Genomic DNA, 20,479 nt, shown 5'->3' on the forward strand with positions numbered 1-20,479 from the left:
TTCGGAATACGCAGACGTGCCATATCACACAGAGGTGAGATGGCTAAGCAGAGGAAAAGTACTGAACAGATGTTTCGAGCTGCGTGAGGAAATATGTCAATTCCTGGAAACCAAAGGGAAGGATACAGCAGAGCTCCGGGAGCAAAAGTTCCTGTGTGAGCTGGCCTTTCTCTGTGACATCTCGAGCCATCTCGATGCGCTGAACCTGCAGCTTCAGGGGCGGGGGCGCATCATCACAGACATGTACGCTGCAGTGAGGGCCTTCAAAACTAAACTGTGCCTGTGGGAGAATCAGATGCTGCAAGGAAACCCTTGCCATTTTCCCTGCTGCCAATCCATAAAAGCGCAGACCTCTACCGCCGTGTTCCCATGCGCACAGTTTGCTGAAAAACTCAGTGTTCTCGCTGCTGAGTTTAGCCGGCGATTTGCCGACTTCGATGCCCAGAAATGCAAGTTTGAACTGCTTAGTAATCCCTTCGCAGTTGATGTGGAAAATGCACCAACCAACATCCAAATGGAGCTGATTGAACTCCAGTGCAACGACACGCTGAAGTCAAAGTATGATGCTGTGGGCGCCGCACAGTTTCCACGGTTCATCCCTGACACAATGCCTCAGCTCCGCACCCAAGCCGCTCAGATGCTCTCCATGTTCGGCAGCACTTATCTATGCGAGCAACTTTTCTCCTCGATGAAGATGACCAAAACAACTCACAGGAGACGTATGACTGATGAACATCTTCGCTCGATACTGAGGATTTCTTCAGCTCAGAGCTTGAGCCCAGACATTGATGAACTAGCATCCAAGAAGAGATGCCAGGTATCTGGCTTGGGCACATCAGATTAGACCAGTGTGCAATAATTAACGTTTTCTTTATGCACTTTTTCTTGCTACAAGGCATGGGCTTGAATGGTTGATTGATTTATTATCATTTTATTTGTCAAATTATTAGCCAGTGGAAAAAGTTTATTTTGGTATTTAAATCAGAAGGCTGCAAATAGAAAAGAGGCATACAATTTTTATTTAAATTTTATTTATTTAATAAATGAATGCCATTGATGTGTTTTTTCATTTGAAATTCGATTTTGCATGTCTCCACTATTAAATTATATATTGTATGGTAATAAGCGATGCTTGTTCCATATTCAATGTTAAAGCAAAACTTGTTTGGGTCCATATTAAAAGGTTAATTTGTTCAATGTTGGCCCGTGACTTTGTTCAGGTTTTACATTTTGGCCCACTGGGTATTTTAGTTTGACACCCCTGTTCTATAAGGATTGAGGTCAGGGCTTTGTGATGGCCTCTCCAATACCTTTGCTGTCCTTAAGCCATTTTGCCACATCTTTGGAAGTATGCTTGGGTTCCTTGTCCATTTGGAAGACCAATTTGTGACCAAGCTGATGTCTTGAGATGTTGCTTCAATAATTTCCCTACCTCATGATGCCATCTATTTTGTGAAGTGCACCAGTCCCTCCTGCAGCAAAGCATCCCCACAACATGATGCTGCCACCCCCGTGCTGGTGTTCTTCGGCTTGCAAGCCTCCCCCGTTTTCCTCCTAACATCATTATGGCCAAACAGTTCTATTTTTGTTTCATCAGACCAGAGGACATTTCTCCAAAAAGTACGATCTTTGTCCCCATGTGCAGTTGCAAACCGTAGTCGGGCTTTTTTATGGAGGTTTTGGAGCAGTGGTTTCTTCCTTGCTGAGCGGCCTTTCAGGTTATGTCGATATAGGACTCGTTTTACTGTGGATATAGATACTTTTCTACCTGTTTCCTCCAACATCTTCACAAGATCCTTTGCTGTTGTTCTGGGATTGATTTGCACTTTTCACACCAAAGTACTTTAATCTCTAGGAGACAGAACGAGTCTCCTTCCTGAGCGGTATGATGGCTGCATGGTTCCATGGTGTTTATACTTGCGTACTATTCTTCGTACAGATGAACGTGCTACCTTCAGCGTTTGGAAATTTATCCCAAGGATGAACCAGACTTGTGGATGTCCACCATTTTTTTCCAAAGGTCTTGGCTGATTTCTTTAGATTTTCCCACGATGTCAAGCAAAGAGACACTGAGTTTGAAGGTAGGCCTTAAAATACATCCACAGGTACACCTCCAATTGACTCAACTGATGTAAATTAGCCTATCAGAAGCTTCTAAAGCCATGACATAATTTTCTGGAATTTTTCAAGCTGTTTAAAGGTACAGTCAACTTAGTGTAGGTAAACTTCTGACCCACTGGAATTGTGATACAGTGAATTATAAGTGAAAAAATCTGTCGGTAAACAATTGTTGGAAAAATTACTTGTGTCATGCACAAAGTAGATGTCCTAACCGACTTGCCAAAACTATAGTTTGTTAACAAGAAATGTGTGGAGTGCTTGAAAAACGAGTTTAATTGACTCCAACCTAAGTTTACGTAAACTTCCGACTTCAACTGTACGTAAGGGAGTCTTTATTTGGGACAAATCATAAAAACAATTGGAAAAGAACAGACCACCACCTTAATCTACAGTTATCTATATTTATTAGCCTAGCCCTTGAAAAGAATAACAACACATGTTCACTTTTCTTCTTCTGCTAACATCAATCATGTTTGGGGGGGGGGGGGGGATCATCCCTGTTCTGCATTGCAAGACCATACTAATTACAACTGTGTGCTTAAAACAAATTTCCCCGGTTCTATCCGTCTTTCCTAATCATCAATGTGCAACCCTCAATGATACACAGTATAGTGCCAAGATTTAAGTCAAGAGTAGATAGACATATTTAGGAACCAAGGCAAGGTGGGAAGGTTATCTTCCCAAGAATTTAGGGCTCGGCTGGATTTCAAGTTAGGAGGTGGTTGGGGAACTTGGGAGGTTGTTGGGGAACCTATTCCCTAAAACCCTGATAATCCTGTATCCTATACAGTTATACCACCATCCCACTGATCCTTACAGGCCTGTGGGATCCTTTTTGTTATATTGAGGAAATTACAAACTTTTGGGGAATTCATTTCAGATCTCCCACACATATCCACTCTCTCGTCCACCCTCCCTAATCTAAATGATACAAACTTGAAAACGCTCTCTACTGCTGCATGGCTTGACTCCTTACAGCTGGCTTTGGGCGGAGTGGGGTATGGGGGGGGGGGGGGGGGGGGGCAGCTATCCAAGCATCCGCTCCTCTTAGGGAACTGGGAGTGTCAACACTTTGGGGTACACAGTCTCCTCCTCTTAAGTCTTGGTAAAGAGGGGTTCACTTGCTTGTGTGCAATGTGTCTTGGAACTTTGTGCTCATGTACCGTACATGGAAGCCCTTCTTATTGATGGTATCATCCGAATGGAACTTTATAACAATGGCATCCCCAGCAGAGTAGATTTCCTCAGGAGGCTGGAAGATAAATAAAAAGAGAGAGAGAGAAAGATGATCTTATACCTCTACATTTAAGTAGGCAAACACCCCTGGCATTTTCTGAATGCACTATATATGTACAGTAGTTGTTACAGTCTAGTAGGTGAACTGAAACCTTTTGTTGTCCTTACCCCAGATCCACAGTAGCGACCAAGCCTTGGGGCCTTGACATCAGCACCATCAAATAGTTCAATGTAGTCATAGCCACAGTCTGCCTCTTCCTCAATCTCAAAGGTTTGGAAGATGAGCTCTACTCCATAGCCCTTCTCAGCGGATACCACCCACTGGCAGTCAGACGCCCCTGGGTAGTTGTTATCCCCAAACTGGGCGTGCGAATAAAGATCTTTGGTCTTGACCTCAGCTTTCAGGCTTCCTCCACATTCTGAGAACTCACAGAACTCATTGAGATATGGAATGTCCAATTTATCAACAAATAATTCTCTGAAAGGCAGTGTTTCTCCTCTACATTCCATGTGGGATTCTATAACATTATACCCATCTGAAAAAGCTGACCTGTTGTCCCTTTGTTTTCTTTGTTGAAAGAGACCAAAAACCACAAACCCAGGTGGCAACATGGGCATTGTCACCCCCAATCATACTAATGAATTCATATCTCATTATTCATGGGTCCTGACAAAAAATGTAGATGTTGTCAAGCTGCCTGCTGAATCACACATTACAAACATAATGTACTGTACATTAGGGATAATATAATACCAAGACAAGATGAGAATCAAAAACCAGAGACATTGACATCAGCATACAAGAATACATTTGCATCAGTAGACACAGAGAGGTAATCATTAATGATGGAGGTAAACAATGGTCCCAGGATCAAATCCTTGTTGCACATCCTTTTCAACCTCCCAGTAATTAGAGTTGTCTTTGGGAAAAAGTAAGCCTTTTTGATTGATCTGAGGGACAAAATTAGTCCCAACTGGATCAAAGGCCTTGGTAAGATGAATGAATACCACAACTGGTCTGCTGGAGTTAATGGATTATTATTATTGTTACGCTCCCCAGTATCTGTGTTGTGGTTTGTATGTGTGTGTAATTCAGGAAATGGCTTCCTGGAATCCTAAAGCAGCTGATTGGTCGACCCCATCGCTGATTGGAGCTCTGACCCCTCCACCTCATCAGGGGAAACAGCTCTCTCTTCAATTAAGAATGCCTTCTCCAGCTTGATAAAAGCCAGTGTTCCTCCCTCAGGGAGGAGAGCTTATTTTTATGTCCTGTGTTGGTTGTTGGTCAGTGAAAGTTTTGTTATTATTTTGTAGCCACTCCTTCAGAGGTTTGTGTATGCCAAAAGGACTTAGTGTTTTTGGTTAATTGAAATTGTTCACGTAAATTATTCAGTTTCATTTGTTTCCAGGGGGGGGATGCACCTTGGGAGTATTTGGGCAAGAGGCATACGGGCATACATAACCCATAGTATTTAATCTGTCTATGCACACTATGCAAGACCAGGGCGGACCACCCCATGTATTTTGGTTAGCGTGCCGGGTGGTGCTAAAGGTTAGGTAAGAAGTGGTAAGGTAGGAGGGGACTCCTTAATTTTACTTTCTTTGCTTTGGTTCCGTCCAGCCCCTTTTCCCCATTTTACCGTGTTAAGGAATATTAATTTCCCTGTAAACTGTATTTTTCTCTGCCTCTTGTCGTCCTTCCCAGCACCTACGATCACATACTTTTTCACTTCACTGGGAGTTGAGATGTAGCAGGTTGATGCGTTCCATCCTCCAAGAGGCGTACGTAACATTTATTATCAATATCTTAGATAGGTTATGGCAGTGGCTTGACCAGATCTACATGGAAAAAGGTTGAATAATGTATTATACAATGAATATTAGTTGACTATTCTCATCTCTCTGAAATCAAAACAACATGTTAGCAGTTCAACCATATACCTGTGTGCACCAATGAGCATTATCCATTTCAATCCTTTTCTTTCTGGTAACACTGGCATTAGCATTTTGTGAATGTGTCACCCACCTGCACTGTGTGAAGCCTCAAAGCCTCTCTTCTGGACTGAGTTATCAGAGAAGAAGCGCATAAACATCTCGTTGCCGCTGGAGATGACTGGCGAGGGTTTCTTGATGCCACAGAAGCGTCCCAGACTGGGGGCCCGGCCATCCTGCCCATCGTAGATCTCCAGGTGGTCGTAGGCACACTCCAGGTGAGCCTCCATGTCGATCTCATTGAAAACCTTTAAAAGTGAATGTAGATTCAGTAGGTAGGTGGTGAGCTATTAACAACAGTAATCTGCATGACCCATCTTCCACTAATGACTATGTACCGTTATAATGTAAATTGTAAGCATTACATAAGAGGTGTCTTTAAAACTATGCCAGCCCTACATATATTTACATTTCTACCTCAATTACCTTGTACTCCTGCACATCAACTCAGTACTGGTACCCTGTGTATATAGCCAAGTTATCGTTACTCATTGAGCATTTATTCATTGTGTTATTATTTTTCTATTATTTCTCTCTCTGCATTGTTGGGAAGGGCCCGTAAGTAAGCATTTCACTGTTAGTCTACACCTGTTGTTTACGAAGCATGTGACAAATCAAATTTGACTTGGTTTGATCATGACCCAGCAGTAAACATACGATTTTGATGCGGTGGCCTGGGGTGGTGGAGAGGGCCCAGGTACAGGCCTTCTTGCTGGGGTATTTGTCAGGCCAGTTGGGGCTGGTGATGGTGCCTAACACAATGCTCACCACATGATCACAGCCAGCTGAAAGATAAACATGGCTGATTCAATCAGTAATCTAAGAGGACATATCCTATCCCCAACTTTTTGACGTCATAATCCATGTAAAATAGGATGTCAATGGCTGTATGTAAATACTGGATGGATAAATATGTGTAGGTACATGTATGAACAGATAGCTCTATGTAAATGTATGGATAAATCCATTAAAATAGGAGTTATTCTGTACCTTCCTTGCAGTCATGTTTATTGTCATGCAGCACAAAGCCACTACGACACTGACAACTGTAGCTCCCGAAGGTATTGACACACTCTTGTTGGCAGCCTCCGTTCTCCTTAGAGCACTCGTCCTTGTCTGCATGGGAACAGAACATTGTCAGAAATTGCTAAACCCACCTACAGTAAACCCTTTGACACTAGACTGTTCGAGCCATTGACCATATACTTTAAATGTATGTTTGATGCAAAAAAAAAATGTTTCAAGTTTACCAGAGAAGAATTGGGCTTTGAAGCCTTTCTTTGACACTGTGTTGTCTGATTTGAACTCAATGCGCATGTTGTTGTATTGGGAGGTGACGGTTTCTGGTTTCTCAGTTCCACAAAACTTCCCATGAAGCCTGGAGTCAGCGGTCAGTCCACTCCTCACCTCCACATAATCATATTTACACACCTGAGGGAAGAAGAGACCACATAGGACATTTCAGACACTCCTCAAGAGGAACTGGAGCAAGTACTATGGAATAACTCCAAGTAAACCACAGTGCACACACACACCGGCTTACAGGACTAGACAATAATTTCCCTCATGAGCAGAGATCTTCATGGCCACCTTCACTGTGAAGTCATTGTAAATGCCCATTCCTGCCCACTCACAACATCTGTAAGCGTCATAGGGTGTTCACAGGCTATAATGCTTACATCGTTGCCCTCGGTCTCAAAGACATCAAACAGCAGGGTGATGTGGTAATGTGTGGGGGCCACCAGCTGCCAAACACAGTTCTTGTTGGGGGGGTATTCTTTGGGCCAGCCGGGGGTGTTGATGGAGCCATTAAGCTTGGTAATGAAGCCTCCACACGCAGCTGCTGGGGGGATACAGAGCTGACATTAGGGGTGGCCACAAGGCAACACAACTCAAACCACATAACAGTTATAGTTTAGGGAAGGTGGAGAGGTAGGTGGAACTTGTTCACAGTTCAATAAAGTATGAAGCCCGGGAATGTGACACAATGTCAAAATACTACTCCCTATGTTTCAAACTGCAACATTAATTAAGCAAATAAAAAAGTCAGGTCATACCTATGTAGTCCTGTTATGAAATATGTACCAGGGTTTGAATCCAAGCTCTACAAAATGAAATAATCATCCACTAAGTACAGCAATTAAGAATAACCACATTTCGAGTGGCAGTAGGAAATAAAAAAGAAAGTGACAGGTTTATACCACACAAAGTGCAATCATGTCGTCTTAATGCAAAATAGGGTAAAACACACCAACTAATGTAACCTCCCATATGGAAAAGTAATATATGGCCAAACGTTTGGACACCTACTCATTCAAGGGTTTTTCTTTAAAAAAATACAAAAAATTCTACATTGTACAACTATGAAATAACACATGGAATCATGTAGTAACCAAAATATATTTTAGATTCATCAAAGTATGGTAGCCACTCTTTGCCTTGACCGCTTTGCACACTCTTGGCAGTTTCTCAACCAGCTTCACCTGGAATGCTTTTCCAACAGTCTTGAAGGAGTTCCCACATATGCACTTGTTGGCTGCTTTTCCTTCACTCTGCGGTCCAACTCATCCCAAACCATCTCAATTGGGTTGAGGTCGGGTGATTGTGGAGGCCAAGTCATCTGATGCAGCACCCCATCACTCTCCTTCTTGGTCAAATAGCCCTTACACATCATGGAGGTGTTGGGTGATTGTCCTGTTGAAAAACAAATGATAGTGGGACAAACCAGATGGGAAGGTGTATCGCTGCAGAATGCTGTGGTAGCCATGCTGGTTAAGTGTGCCTTGAATTCTAAATAAATCACTGACAGTGTCACCAGCAAAGCACCCCCACACCATCTCCCCCATACTTCACAATGGGAACCACACATGCGAAAATCATCCGTTCACCTACTCTGCATCTCACAAAGACACTTAAAATCTCAAATTTGGACTCCTCAGACCACAGGACAGATTTCCACCGGTCTAATGTCCATAGCTCATGTTTCTTGGCCCAAGCAAGTCTCTTCTTATTATTGGTGTCCATTACTAGTGGTTTCTTTGCAGCAATTCAACCATGAAGGCCTGATTCACACAGTCTCCTCTGAACAGTTGATGTTGAGATGTGTCTGTTACTTGAACTCTGTGAAGTATTTATTTGGGCTGCAATATCTTAAGGTTGGTAACTCTAATGAACTGATCCTCTGCAGCAGAGGTAACTCTGGGTCTTCATTTCCTATGGCAGTTCTCATGAGAGACAGTTTCATCATAACACTTGATAGTTTTTGCAACTGCACTTGAAGAAACTTTTAAAGTTCTTGAAATGTTCCAGATTGACTGACCTTCATGTCTTAAAGTAATGATGGACTGTCGTTTCTCTTTGCTTATTTGAGCTGTTCTTGCCATAATATGGACTTGGTCTTTTACCAAACAGGGCAATCTTCTGTATACCACCCCTACCTTGTCAAAACAGAACTGTTTGGCTCAAATGCATTAAGAAGGAAAGAAATTCCACAAATTAAAACATTTAAAAAGGCACACCTGTTAATTGAAATGCATTCCAGGTGACTACCTCAGGAAGCTGGTTGAGAGAATGATTTTTTTTTATGCTTGTGATGTCAGAATGTACTCACCGTTCCAAAATGTGATTGTTACACGACAGGACAGTGAACCCGCGCTGCCCTCAAACCAAGGCACGTTGCCTGCTAATTATCTATAGGCTATGTTAAAACTAGTCAATTTCAAGTTAAGTTTTACTTTCAAACAACAGTTTGAATTGAGGTTTGTTCCACCTTCTCATTAATTCACAATTGAGGCTTTACTGAGCCGGGGACAAACTTCTCTCTTCAACAAGAGCCCAATCAATTCCCCAGTGTTTCCCCAGATCAAGTATGAAGACATTACGCATCTCTAGTCAGTACAGGCCTTGCACAAACTTTTCCCCCCAGCACATTATATGGCTGGCACCCGAATTGCCTTCATTGTTTTCCTTACAAACTTTGGACATATATGCGTTCCTATCAAAGTAAGTGGCTTATTTTCTGTATATCGTGTTGTCGTTTCTACTGTAGCACACCATTTGTATGTATGGATCATATGTATGTGCTAATGCTAAGCTATTTGCTGGCTATGTGTGGCGCCATTTTGTTGACATCATACACTGCATTGTGGTTGTCACATAAGCGTCTGTCAGACCAAAGATGTTATAACAAGGGATAGTTCACTCGACTGACTTATGGTGCTTTCAAGACAATTGGGAACTAAAAAAATTACTAGGTTAAACCATTTTATTTATTTTATTTCACCTTTATTTAACCAGGTAGGCAAGTTGAGAACAAGTTCTCATTTACAATTGCGACCTGGCCAAGATAAAGCAAAGCAGTTCGACACATACAACGACACAGAGTTACACATGGAGTAAAACAAACATACAGTATAAACAAGTCTATATACGATGTGAGCAAATGAGGTGATATAAGGGAGGTAAAGGCAAAAAAGGCCATGGTGGCAAAGTAAATACAATATAGCAAGTAAAACACTGGAATGGTAGATTTGCAATGGAAGAATGTGCAAAGTAGAAATAAAAATAATGGGGTGCAAAGGAGCAAAATAGATAAATAAATTAAATACAGTAGGGAAAGAGGTAGTTGTTTGGGCTAAATTATAGGTGGGCTATGTACAGGTGCAGTAATCTGTGAGCTGCTCTGACAGTTGGTGCTTAAAGCTAGTGAGGGAGATAAGTGTTTCCAGTTTCAGAGATTTTTGTAGTTCGTTCCAGTCATTGGCAGCAGAGAACTGGAAGGAGAGGCGGCCAAAGAAAGAATTGGTTTTGGGGGTGACTAGAGAGATATACCTGCTGGAGCGTGTGCTACAGGTGGGAGATGCTATGGTGACCAGCGAGCTGAGATAAGGGGGGACTTTACCTAGCAGGGTCTTGTAGATGACATGGAGCCAGTGGGTTTGGCGACGAGTATGAAGCGAGGGCCAGCCAACGAGAGCGTACAGGTTGCAATGGTGGGTAGTATATGGGGCTTTGGTGACAAAATGGATTGCACTGTGATAGACTGCATCCAATTTGTTGAGTAGGGTATTGGAGGCTATTTTGTAAATGACATCGCCAAAGTCAAGGATTGGTAGGATGGTCAGTTTTACAAGGGTATGTTTGGCAGCATGAGTGAAGGATGCTTTGTTGCGAAATAGGAAGCCAATTCTAGATTTAACTTTGGATTGGAGATGTTTGATATGGGTCTGGAAGGAGAGTTTACAGTCTAACCAGACACATAAGTCAGAGCCGTCCAGAGTAGTGATGTTGGACAGGCGGGTAGGTGCAGGTAGCGATCGGTTGAAGAGCATGCATTTAGTTTTACTTGTATTTAAGAGCAATTGGAGGCCACGGAAGGAGAGTTGTATGGCATTGAAGCTTGCCTGGAGGGTTGTTAACACAGTGTCCAAAGAAGGGCCAGAAGTATACAGAATGGTGTCGTCTGCGTAGAGGTGGATCAGAGACTCACCAGCAGCAAGAGCGACCTCATTGATGTATACAGAGAAGAGAGTCAGTCCAAGAATTGAACCCTGTGGCACCCCCATAGAGACTGCCAGAGGTCCGGACAGCAGACCCTCCGATTTGACACACTGAACTCTATCAGAGAAGTAGTTGGTGAACCAGGCGAGGCAATCATTTGAGAAACCAAGGCTGTCGAGTCTGCCGATGAGGATGTGGTGATTGACAGAGTCGAAAGCCTTGGCCAGATCAATGAATATGGCTGCACAGTAATGTTTCTTATCGATGGCGGTTAAGATATCGTTTAGGACCTTGAGCGTGGCTGAGGTGCACCCATGACCAGCTCTGAAACCAGATTGCATAGCAGAGAAGGTATGGTGAGATTTGAAATGGTCGGTAATCTGTTTGTTGACTTGGCTTTCGAAGACCTTAGAAAGGCATGGTATGATAGATATAGATCTGTAGCAATTTGGGTCAAGAGTGTCCCCCCCTTTGAAGAGGGGGATGACCGCAGCTGCTTTCCAATCTTTGGGAATCTCAGACGACACGAAAGAGAGGTTGAACAGGCTAGTAATAGGGGTAGCAACAATTTCGGCAGATAATTTTAGAAAGAAAGGGTCCAGATTGTCTAGCCCGGCTGATTTGTAGGGGTCCAGATTTTGCAGCTCTTTCAGAACATCAGCTGAACGGATTTGGGAGAAGGAGAAATGGGTGAAGGCTTGGGCGAGTTGCTGTGGGGGGTGCAGTGCTGTTGACCGGGGTAGGAGTAGCCAGGTGGAAAGCATGGCCAGCCGTAGAAAAATGCTTATTGAAATTCTCAATTATGGTGAATTTATCAGTGGTGACAGTGTTTCCTATCTTCAGTGCAGTGGGCAGCTGGGAGGAGGTGTTCTTATTCTCCATGGACTTTAGTGTCCCAGAACTTTTTTGAGTTAGTGTGGCAGGAAGCACATTTCTGCTTGAAAAAGCTAGCCTTGGCTTTTCTAACTGCCTGTGTATAATGGTTTCTAGCTTCCCTGAACAGCTGCATGTCACGGGGGCTGTTCGATGCTAATGCAGAACGCCATAGGATGTTTTTGTGTTGGTTAAGGGCAGTCAGGTCTGGGTCGAACCAAGGGCTATATCTGTTCCTGGTTCTACATTTCTTGAATGGGGCATGTTTATTTAAGATGGTTAGGAAGGCATTTAAAAAAAATATCCAGGCATCCTCTACTGACGGGATGAGATCAATATCCTTCCAGGATACCCCGGCCAGGTCGATTAGAAAGGCCTGCTCGCTGAAGTGTTTCAGGGAGCGTTTTACAGTGATCAGTGGAGGTCGTTTGACCGCTGACCCATTTACGGATGCAGGCAATGAGGCAGTGATCACTGAGATCTTGGTTGAAGACAGCAGAGGTGTATTTAGAGGGCAAGTTGGTTAGGATGATATCTATGAGGGTGCCCGTGTTTAAGGCTTTGGGGAGGTACCTGGTAGGTTCATTGATAATTTGTGTGAGATTGAGGGCATCAAGTTTAGATTGTAGGATGGCTGGGGTGTTAAGCATGTTCCAGTTTAGGTCGCCTAGCAGCACGAGCTCTGAAGATAAGATTGGGGGCAATCAGTTCACATATGGTGTCCAGAGCACAGCTGGGGGCAGAGGGTGGTCTATAGCAGGCGGCAACAGTGAGAGACTTGTTTTTAGAGAGGTGGATTTTTAAAAGTAGAAGTTCAAATTGTTTGGGTACAGACCTGGATAGTAGGACAGAACTCTGCAGGCTATCTTTGCAGTAGATTGCAACACCGCCCCCTTTGGCAGTTCTATCTTGTCTGAAAATGTTGTAGTTTGGAATTAATTTAATTCATTCATTACTTTCAGAATTTGTGGTGGTCTTCCTAAGCCAGGATTCAGACACAGCTAGAACATCCGGGTTGGCAGAGTGTGCTAAAGCAGTGAATAGAACAAACTTAGGGAGGAGGCTTCTAATGTTAACATGCATGAAACTAAGGCTATTACGGTTACAGAAGTCATCAAAAAAGAGTGCCTGGGGAATAGGAGTGGAGCTAGGCACTGCAGGGCCTGGATTCACCTCTACATCGCCAGAGGAACAGAGGAGGAGTAGAATAACGGTGCGGCTAAAAGCAATAAGAATTGGTCGTCTAGAATGTCTGAAACAGAGAGTAAAAGGAGGTTTCTGGGGGCGATAAAATAGCATCAAGGTATAATGTACAGATAAAGGTATGGTAGGATGTGAATACAGTGGAGGTAAACATAGGTATTGAGTGGTGGAGAGATATTGTCTCTAGAAACATCATTGAAACCAGGAGATGTCATTGCATGTGTGGGTGGTGGAACTAATAGGTTGGATAAGGTATAGTGAGCAGGACTAGAGGCTCTACAGTGAAATAAGCCAATAAACACTAACCAGAACAGCAATGGACAAGGCATATTGACATTAAGGAGAGGCATGCTTAGTCGAGTGATCAAAAGGGTCCGGTGAGTGGAGAGGTTGGTTGGGGGCCACGGCGATTTAGACAGCTAGCCAGGCCATCGGTAGCAAGCTAGCATAGGATGGAGGTCTGTTATTAGCCACCTCTTGCGTTCCGTCAGTAGATTAGTGGGGTTCCGTGTGGTAGAGGGGATTAATCCAAATCACACAACAACAAAAATAAAAACAATAGATATAGTTATAGAGGCCCAAGAAGAAGAAAAAAAAATGAAAAAAATAAAATAATACAAATAAATTGTCTGATTGTCTATTCAGATAGCAGCCGATAAGACAGCTAACGGTTAGCAGGCCGCAGATGGGCGTTCAGGTAACGTCGCGACGGAGGAGCCAGCCGGATAACTCCTTCGGGTAGATAACGTCGGTAGTCCAGTTGTGAAGGCCCGGTGGGGCTCCGCGTAAGCAGTAAAACGTGTCCGGATAGGTGACTGCAGCCCAGGAGAGATTGATGGAACTCTTCAGCTGGCTAGCTCCGGAATAATTGATGTTTGCTCCGGAATCGACGAAAGCCGATAGTCACACGGATAGCAGCTAGCTAGCTGTGAGATCCAGGTATGAATGTCCAGAGTTAGCGGTTGAAATCCAGGGACATGGAGAGAGAAATTGGTCCGGTATGTTCCGTTCCGAGCCGCGCTGCGCCGTACAAAACTGGCGATAGATTTTCGAGCTAAAGGATAGCTGATGACCACAAACCGTGGTTAGCTGAATACTAACGATTTGCCAGTAAAGAAGCTAACTAGCTTCTGAACTAGCTTCTGGATTAGGTTCTGGCTAGCTCCTGGCTAGTTTCTGGCTAGCTTCTTGGAGGATTACAGATTTGAGGTAAATAATACTTTTTTATAAATATAAATTGGTGAGGCGGGTTGCAGGAGAGTGTTTTGAAGATGAGTTTATGGAAAAAAAAAAAAATTATGTGAAAAGTTGTAAATATATACGGGACACGACAAGACGAGGACTAAAGATGTCTGAACTGCTATGCCATCTTGGGATTACCAAGATTGCCATGACATCAGTGATCTACAGGTTGGAAGCCCGGCGCTCTAGAAAGAGGCCCAAGTTCCCGAGTTGGAATCCAGAGAGACAATCCCAGTCGGAGCTTGTTTTTTTCAAAGTTCCCAGCAGTGATGTTGGAAGTCAGAGATTTACGAGTTCCCAGTAGTTTTGAACACACCATCAGATTGTAATGTTGCCAGTTCAGACCCCCCTAAGGGGTTTATTTTTATTTAGCGTATGAACTTATCCTGTGTTTGCCCCCAATTTATTGATTGATCCCCCATGATAGTAATATTTCCTGCATCATATCCCCCCACAATACATTTCTACCCCCATGGATTTGAAAAAACACCCACAAATGAAATTAACCCCCCCCCACAAATCCCATTAAAATAGTTTCATCCTTGTTTAGCTTTTGTGATATGATTAGGCTAGGCAGTAGGCTTGTATTTGGTGTGATGATCTGTGAGGTGATAACATTTTACTTGTGTTGCGATTTGTCAAAAACAGTAAACGACTTGTCAAGTCATGTGCTCCGGTTCTTGTATACATTGTAACAAGTACATAGAAGATTTGTAATATGCTGAAATGTAATCCACTTATTTTAGGCCCTTCCCCTCAACAACACTAGAAGACGCCTGTGACAACTAACCATTTCTGTATTTTGTTTTAGAAAAACTGTATAACCGAACACCAAGCTAACTGCACTAACCCTAGCCTGTCAAGCCTATAGGGTTGCTATTAAGTTAGCGGCTAACGTTAGCTGGTTCAATATTGAGTATGGTTCATGTATTAGCTAGTAAGACTATATTAAATACAGAGGATATATTATGTTACTGTACTTATATAACTTTCTAGTCTTTACAGCATCTGACTGAATTATTCATGTTTTGCAGATGGATTATTTTTATTCATTTTTCTCCAAGTTTGAAGATCAAATCACAATGTGTAATTTTTTGGGGATCTCCATCTCAGAATGCCCATAAGGATAGCAGGTGTTGTGTCGGAGATCCATCGCCTGTGAAAATAGGCTACTTGCTGTTCACCCAAACCAACACCGTTTCAGTTGGGAATGTTCGTTCTGCTCATTCTAATTCTAAGCGACAATGGCTGTGGTACAGTCTATGTATGTGTCATTTGTAGCATTGTACAGATAAGACAGTCATTATATTCTGACCTAACTCAAACTTAAATATCTGGTTGCTTCATTATGTCTTTGGATAATTATTTATGACACAGTGAACTATTTGAAGAATTCTAGATGGCAAAGCTAAAAGGGGAGAAGATCGGGAGAAAAAAGACGGATTGGATCCTGAAAAAGAGACCGCAATAATTGGTAAGTAGGTTTTTGTTAATCGATTGCAAATGAGCATTTGACAGTGTGCTGGTATTGTCATGATATTTAAAAGAATATATACGACTCATAGCATGCTAACTTCAGAAACATAAAAATTGTATTAATGAGTTCATCTGACTCTAAGTAGAAAAACAACCGAAATCTCAATCTCTCAGTATTCCATTAAAAATGAATATCCCATAACACGTTTGGGGTCAATTTCAACTGAATGAATTGAAGATATTAAAAGGGATAGTTCACTTGTTTACACCTTATAGTGAGATGGCTAACAAAAAACATATGTGGGAAATGAATGGAATTAGACAAAGTTCAATATGCATGCCCAAAATCCCCTCAAGTTAATATTGGCTATTTAAATCACTCTGAACCATGGATTACATTTTCTCCTGGCCCATAGACTACTTTCAGGGCAAGGAACCATCTGACTGGCTATAAGGTGTAAAAAAAAAAAGTTAGCTATCCCTTAATTAATTTACAAATGAATCATTGCAAATATGGCATTAATGGTCAATGATTTGTTATTAAACTGTATCTTACTGAAGATTCAGTTTTAGGATCACTATTGTTTTCACTATATATTTTACCTCTTGGGGATGTCATTTGAAAACATGATGTTAACTTTCACTGCTATGCTGATGACACACAACTGTACATTTCAATGAAACATGGTGAAGCCCCAAAATTGCCCTCGCTGGAAGCCTGTGTTTCAGACATAAGGAAGTGGATGGCTGCAAACTTCCTACTTTTAAACTCAGACAAAACAGAGATGCTTGTTCTAGGTCCCAAGAAACAAAGAGATTTTCTGTTGGATCTGATGATTAATCTTGATGGTTGTACAGTCTCAAATAAAACTGAAGGACCTCGGCGTTACTCTGGACCCTAATCTCTCTTTTGACGAACATATCAAGACTGTTTCAAGGACAGCTTTTTTCCATTTACGTAACATTGCAAAATCAGAAATGTTCTGTCCAAAAATGCAGAAAAATGAATCCATGCTTTTGTTACTTCTAGGTTAGACTACTGCAATGCTCTACTTTCCGGCTACCCGGATAAAGCACTAAAACTTCAGTTAGTGCTAAATATAGCTGCTAGAATCCTGACTAGAACCCCCAAAAATTATCATATTACTCCAGTGCTAGCCTCCCTACACTGGCTTCCTGTTAAGGCAAGGGCTGATTTCAAGGTTTTTACTGCTAACCTACACCGCATTACATGGGCTTGCTCCTATCTATCTTTCCGATTTGATCCTGCCGTACATACAGTGGGGCAAAAAAGTATTTAGTCAGCCACCAATTGTGCAAGTTATCTCACTTAAAAAGATGAGGCCTGTAATGTTCATCATAGGTACACTTCAACTATGACAGACAAAATGAGAAAAAAAATCCAGAAAATCACATTGTATAATGTGGAAAAAAGTATTTGGTCACCTACAAACAAGCAAGATTTCTGGCTCTCACAGACCTGTAACTTCTTCTTTAAGAGGCTCCTCTGTCCTCCACTCGTTACCTGTATTAATGGCACCTGTTTGAACTTATCAGTATAAAAGACACCTGTCCACAACCTCAAACAGTCACACTCCAAACTCCACTATGGACAAGACCAAAGAGTTATCAAAGGACACCAGAAACAAAATTGTAGACCTGCAACAGGCTGGGAAGACTGAATCTGCAAATAGGTAAGCAGCTTGGTTTGAAGAAATCAACTGTAGGAGCAATTATTAGGAAATGGAAGACATACAAGACCACTGATAATCTCCCTCGATCTGGGGCTCCACGCAAGATCTCACCCGTGGGGTCAAAATGATCACAAGAACGGTGAGCAAAAATCCCAGAACCACACTTAGTGAATGACCTGCAGAGAGCTGGGACCAAAGTAACAAAGCCTACCATCAGTAACACACTACGCCGCCAGGGACTCAAATCCTGCAGTGCCAGACATGTCCCCCTGCTTAAGCCAGTACATGTCCAGGCCCGTCTGAAGTTTGCTAGAGAGCATTTGGATGATCCAGAAGAAGATTGGGAGAATGTCATATGGTCAGATGAAACCAAAATATAACTTTTTGGTAAAAACTCAACTCGTCGTGTTTGGAGGACAAAGAATGCTGAATTGCATCCAAAGAACACCATACCTACTGTGAAGCATGGGGGTGGAAACATCATGCTTTGGGGCTGTTTTTCTGCAAAGGGACCAGGACGACTGATCCGTGTAAAGGAAAGAATGAATGGGGCCATGTATCGTGAGATTTTGAGTGAAAACCTATCAGCAAGGGCATTGAAGATGAAATGTGGCTGGGTCTTTCACCATGACAATGATCCCAAACACACCGCCCGGACAACGAAGGAGTGGCTTCGTAAGAAGCATTTCAAGGTCCTGGAGTGGCCTAGCCAGTCTCCAGATCTCAACCCCATAGTAAATCTTTGGAGGGAGTTGAAAGTCTGTGTTGCCCAGCAACAGCCCCAAAACATCACTGCCCTAGAGGAGATCTGCATGGAGGAATGGGCCAAAATACCAGCAACAGTATGAAAACCTTGTGAAGACTTACAGAAAATGTTTGACCTCTTTAATTGCCAACAAAGGCTGACTAAATACTTTTTTGCCCCACTGTACCTACAGGTACGCTACGGTCACAAGACGCAGGCCTCCTAAATGTCCCTAGAATTTCTAAGCAAACAGCTGGAGGCAGGGCTTTCTCCTATAGAGCTCAATTTTTATGGAATGGTCTGCCTACCCATGTGAGATACGTAGACTCGGTCTTAACCTTTAAGTCTTTATCGAAGACTCATCTCCTCAGTAGGTCCTATGATTGAGTGTAGTCTGGCCCAGGAGTGTGAAGGTGAACGGCTGACGTGGTCTTCCTGTCTGGGTTGCCCCCCCACTGGGTTGTGCAGTGGCAGAGATCTTTGTGGGTTATACTCGGCCTTGTTGCAGGATGGTAAGTTGGTGGTTGAAGATATCCCTCTAGTGTTGTGGGGGCTGTGCTTTGGCAAAGTGGGTGGGGTTATATCCTGCCTGTTTGGCCCTGTCCGGGGGTATCATCGGATGGGGCCACAGTGTCTCCTGACCCCTCCTGTCTCAGCCTCCAGTATTTATGCTGCAATAGTTCGGGTCGGGGGGCTAGGGTCAGTCTGTTATATCTGGAGTATATCTCCTGTCTAATCCAGTGTCCTGTGTGAATTTAAGTATGCTCTCTCTAATTCTCTCTTTCTTTCTCTCTCTCTCTCGGAGGACCTGAGCCCTAGGACCATGCCTCAGGACCACCTGACATCACGACTCCTCGCTGTCCCCAGTCCACCTGGCCATGCTGCTGCTCCAGTTTCAACTGTTCTGCCTGCGGCTATGGAACCCTGACCTGTTCACTGTGATTACTATTATTTGACCATGCTGGTCACTTATGAACATTTGAACATCTTGGCCATGTTCTGTTATAATCTACACCCGGCACAGCCAGAAGAGGACAGGCCACCCATCAGAGCCTGGTTCCTCTCTAGGTTTCTTCCTAGGTTTTGGCCTTTCTAGGGAGTTTTTCCTGAAGTGTACCTATGTGCTGTGCCACTGTGCTTCTACACCTGCATTGCTTGCTGTTTGGGGTTTTAGGCTGGGTTGCTGTACAGCACTTTGATATATCAGCTGATGTAAGAAGGGCTACGTATATAAATCATTTTGATTTGAAAATTTGATTTAAATCTGATACGCTTTTCACCTAGTTGTTTTCCTTTAAAATGTTTCATTTATTTCATTCTATGACCCCAAACCCAACACCTAACTGTTCTGTGCTCTTTATCACCTCCCTGACCAAGGCCCTTCTCCCCCGATTTCTCAATTTTTCCGGGAGGCCAGCTCTAGGATGAGTCTTGGTGGTTCCAAACTTCTTCCATTTAAGAATGATGGAGGCCCCTGTATTCTTGGGGACCTTCAATGCTGCAGACATTTTTTGGTACCCTTCCCCAGATATGTGCCTTGGCGCTCTATGGACAATTCCTTCGACCTCATGGCTTGGTTTTTGGTCTGACATCTTATATAGACAGGTGTGTGCCTTTCCAGATCATGTCCAATCAATTGAATTTACCACAGGTGGACTCCAAGTTGTAGAAACATCTCAAGGATGATCAATGGAAACAGGATGCACCTGAGCTCAATTTCAAGTCTCATAGCAAAGGGTCTGAATACTTATGTAAATAAGGTATGTTTTTTAAACCTGTTTTCACTTTGTCATTATTGGGTATTGTGTGTAGATTGCTGAGAAATTTTAACTTAAACCATTTTAGAATAAGGCTGTAATGTAACCTACAGAGGATGAAGACGTACAGTACTAAGAACTATTCTGCATACAATGGGCACCATTTCTCCATCCTCCAACCATGACTTATGCTCCACAGTAAGCATCTGGCACATTAATGTCCAAGTGATAAAGAATATCAACATTTAGTTAGACAGGGACTGATGAGTGCTTTTCAGCTACACTAGTGTCAATATTGGGATATTTTTCTCCTGAGAAGCTCATTAATCAATTATGACAATAGCAAAGATGATTATTTTGTGACGTGAGACTGTGGATTGAGTTGTCTATTGCCTTGAGACTGTCCAGTGAGTGGGATGGTGAAGTTGTGTGATTCATTCTACATTGGTGTTTTTAGGAGATGGATAAGTAATAACCCCCTGCACTCACCCTCACAGCTGCGTCTGTCTGAGGCGAGCTCAAAGCCAGGGTCACAGGCACATCGGTAGCTGCCCAGGGTATTCACACAGCGCTGCTCACAGCGCCCATTATCAGGCTTACAACACTCGTCCATCTCTACCACCCACAGACGCCGTTGTGAT

The 20,479-nt window shown here is 42.9% G+C and overlaps 1 protein-coding gene and 1 long non-coding RNA gene across 3 annotated transcripts in view; one reads left to right on the plus strand and one right to left on the minus strand.

The window, feature by feature from the left end:
- Window positions 1-2,508: 2,508 nt before the first annotated feature.
- LOC115105800 (bone morphogenetic protein 1-like) overlaps window positions 2,509-20,479 on the minus strand; it is a 50,049-nt gene continuing 32,078 nt past the window's right edge. Inside the window, exons 13-20 of one of the 2 annotated variants that reach the window (XM_029628195.2) lie at window positions 20,328-20,453; window positions 7,029-7,189; window positions 6,600-6,780; window positions 6,340-6,465; window positions 6,007-6,134; window positions 5,384-5,597; window positions 3,526-3,776; window positions 2,509-3,373 (exon numbers count right to left, since the gene is read on the minus strand). In XM_029628195.2, coding sequence (XP_029484055.1) covers window positions 3,239-3,373; window positions 3,526-3,776; window positions 5,384-5,597; window positions 6,007-6,134; window positions 6,340-6,465; window positions 6,600-6,780; window positions 7,029-7,189; window positions 20,328-20,453 — 1,322 coding nt within the window. In that variant the 3' untranslated portion in view covers window positions 2,509-3,238. Of the gene's footprint in view, window positions 3,374-3,525; window positions 3,777-5,383; window positions 5,598-6,006; window positions 6,135-6,339; window positions 6,466-6,599; window positions 6,781-7,028; window positions 7,193-20,327; window positions 20,454-20,479 lie in introns of both variants that reach the window. The other variant, XM_029628194.2, reaches the window with a different exon arrangement.
- LOC135563824 (uncharacterized) lies at window positions 5,480-20,447 on the plus strand. The gene is made up of 3 exons (XR_010460570.1): window positions 5,480-5,567; window positions 15,558-15,640; window positions 18,887-20,447. It is a non-coding gene; the product is annotated as an uncharacterized LOC135563824 (long non-coding RNA).

The sequence above is a fragment of the Oncorhynchus nerka genome, linkage group LG22, assembly GCF_034236695.1.
Source record: "Oncorhynchus nerka isolate Pitt River linkage group LG22, Oner_Uvic_2.0, whole genome shotgun sequence".
NCBI classification, from domain to species: Eukaryota; Metazoa; Chordata; class Actinopteri; order Salmoniformes; family Salmonidae; genus Oncorhynchus; species Oncorhynchus nerka.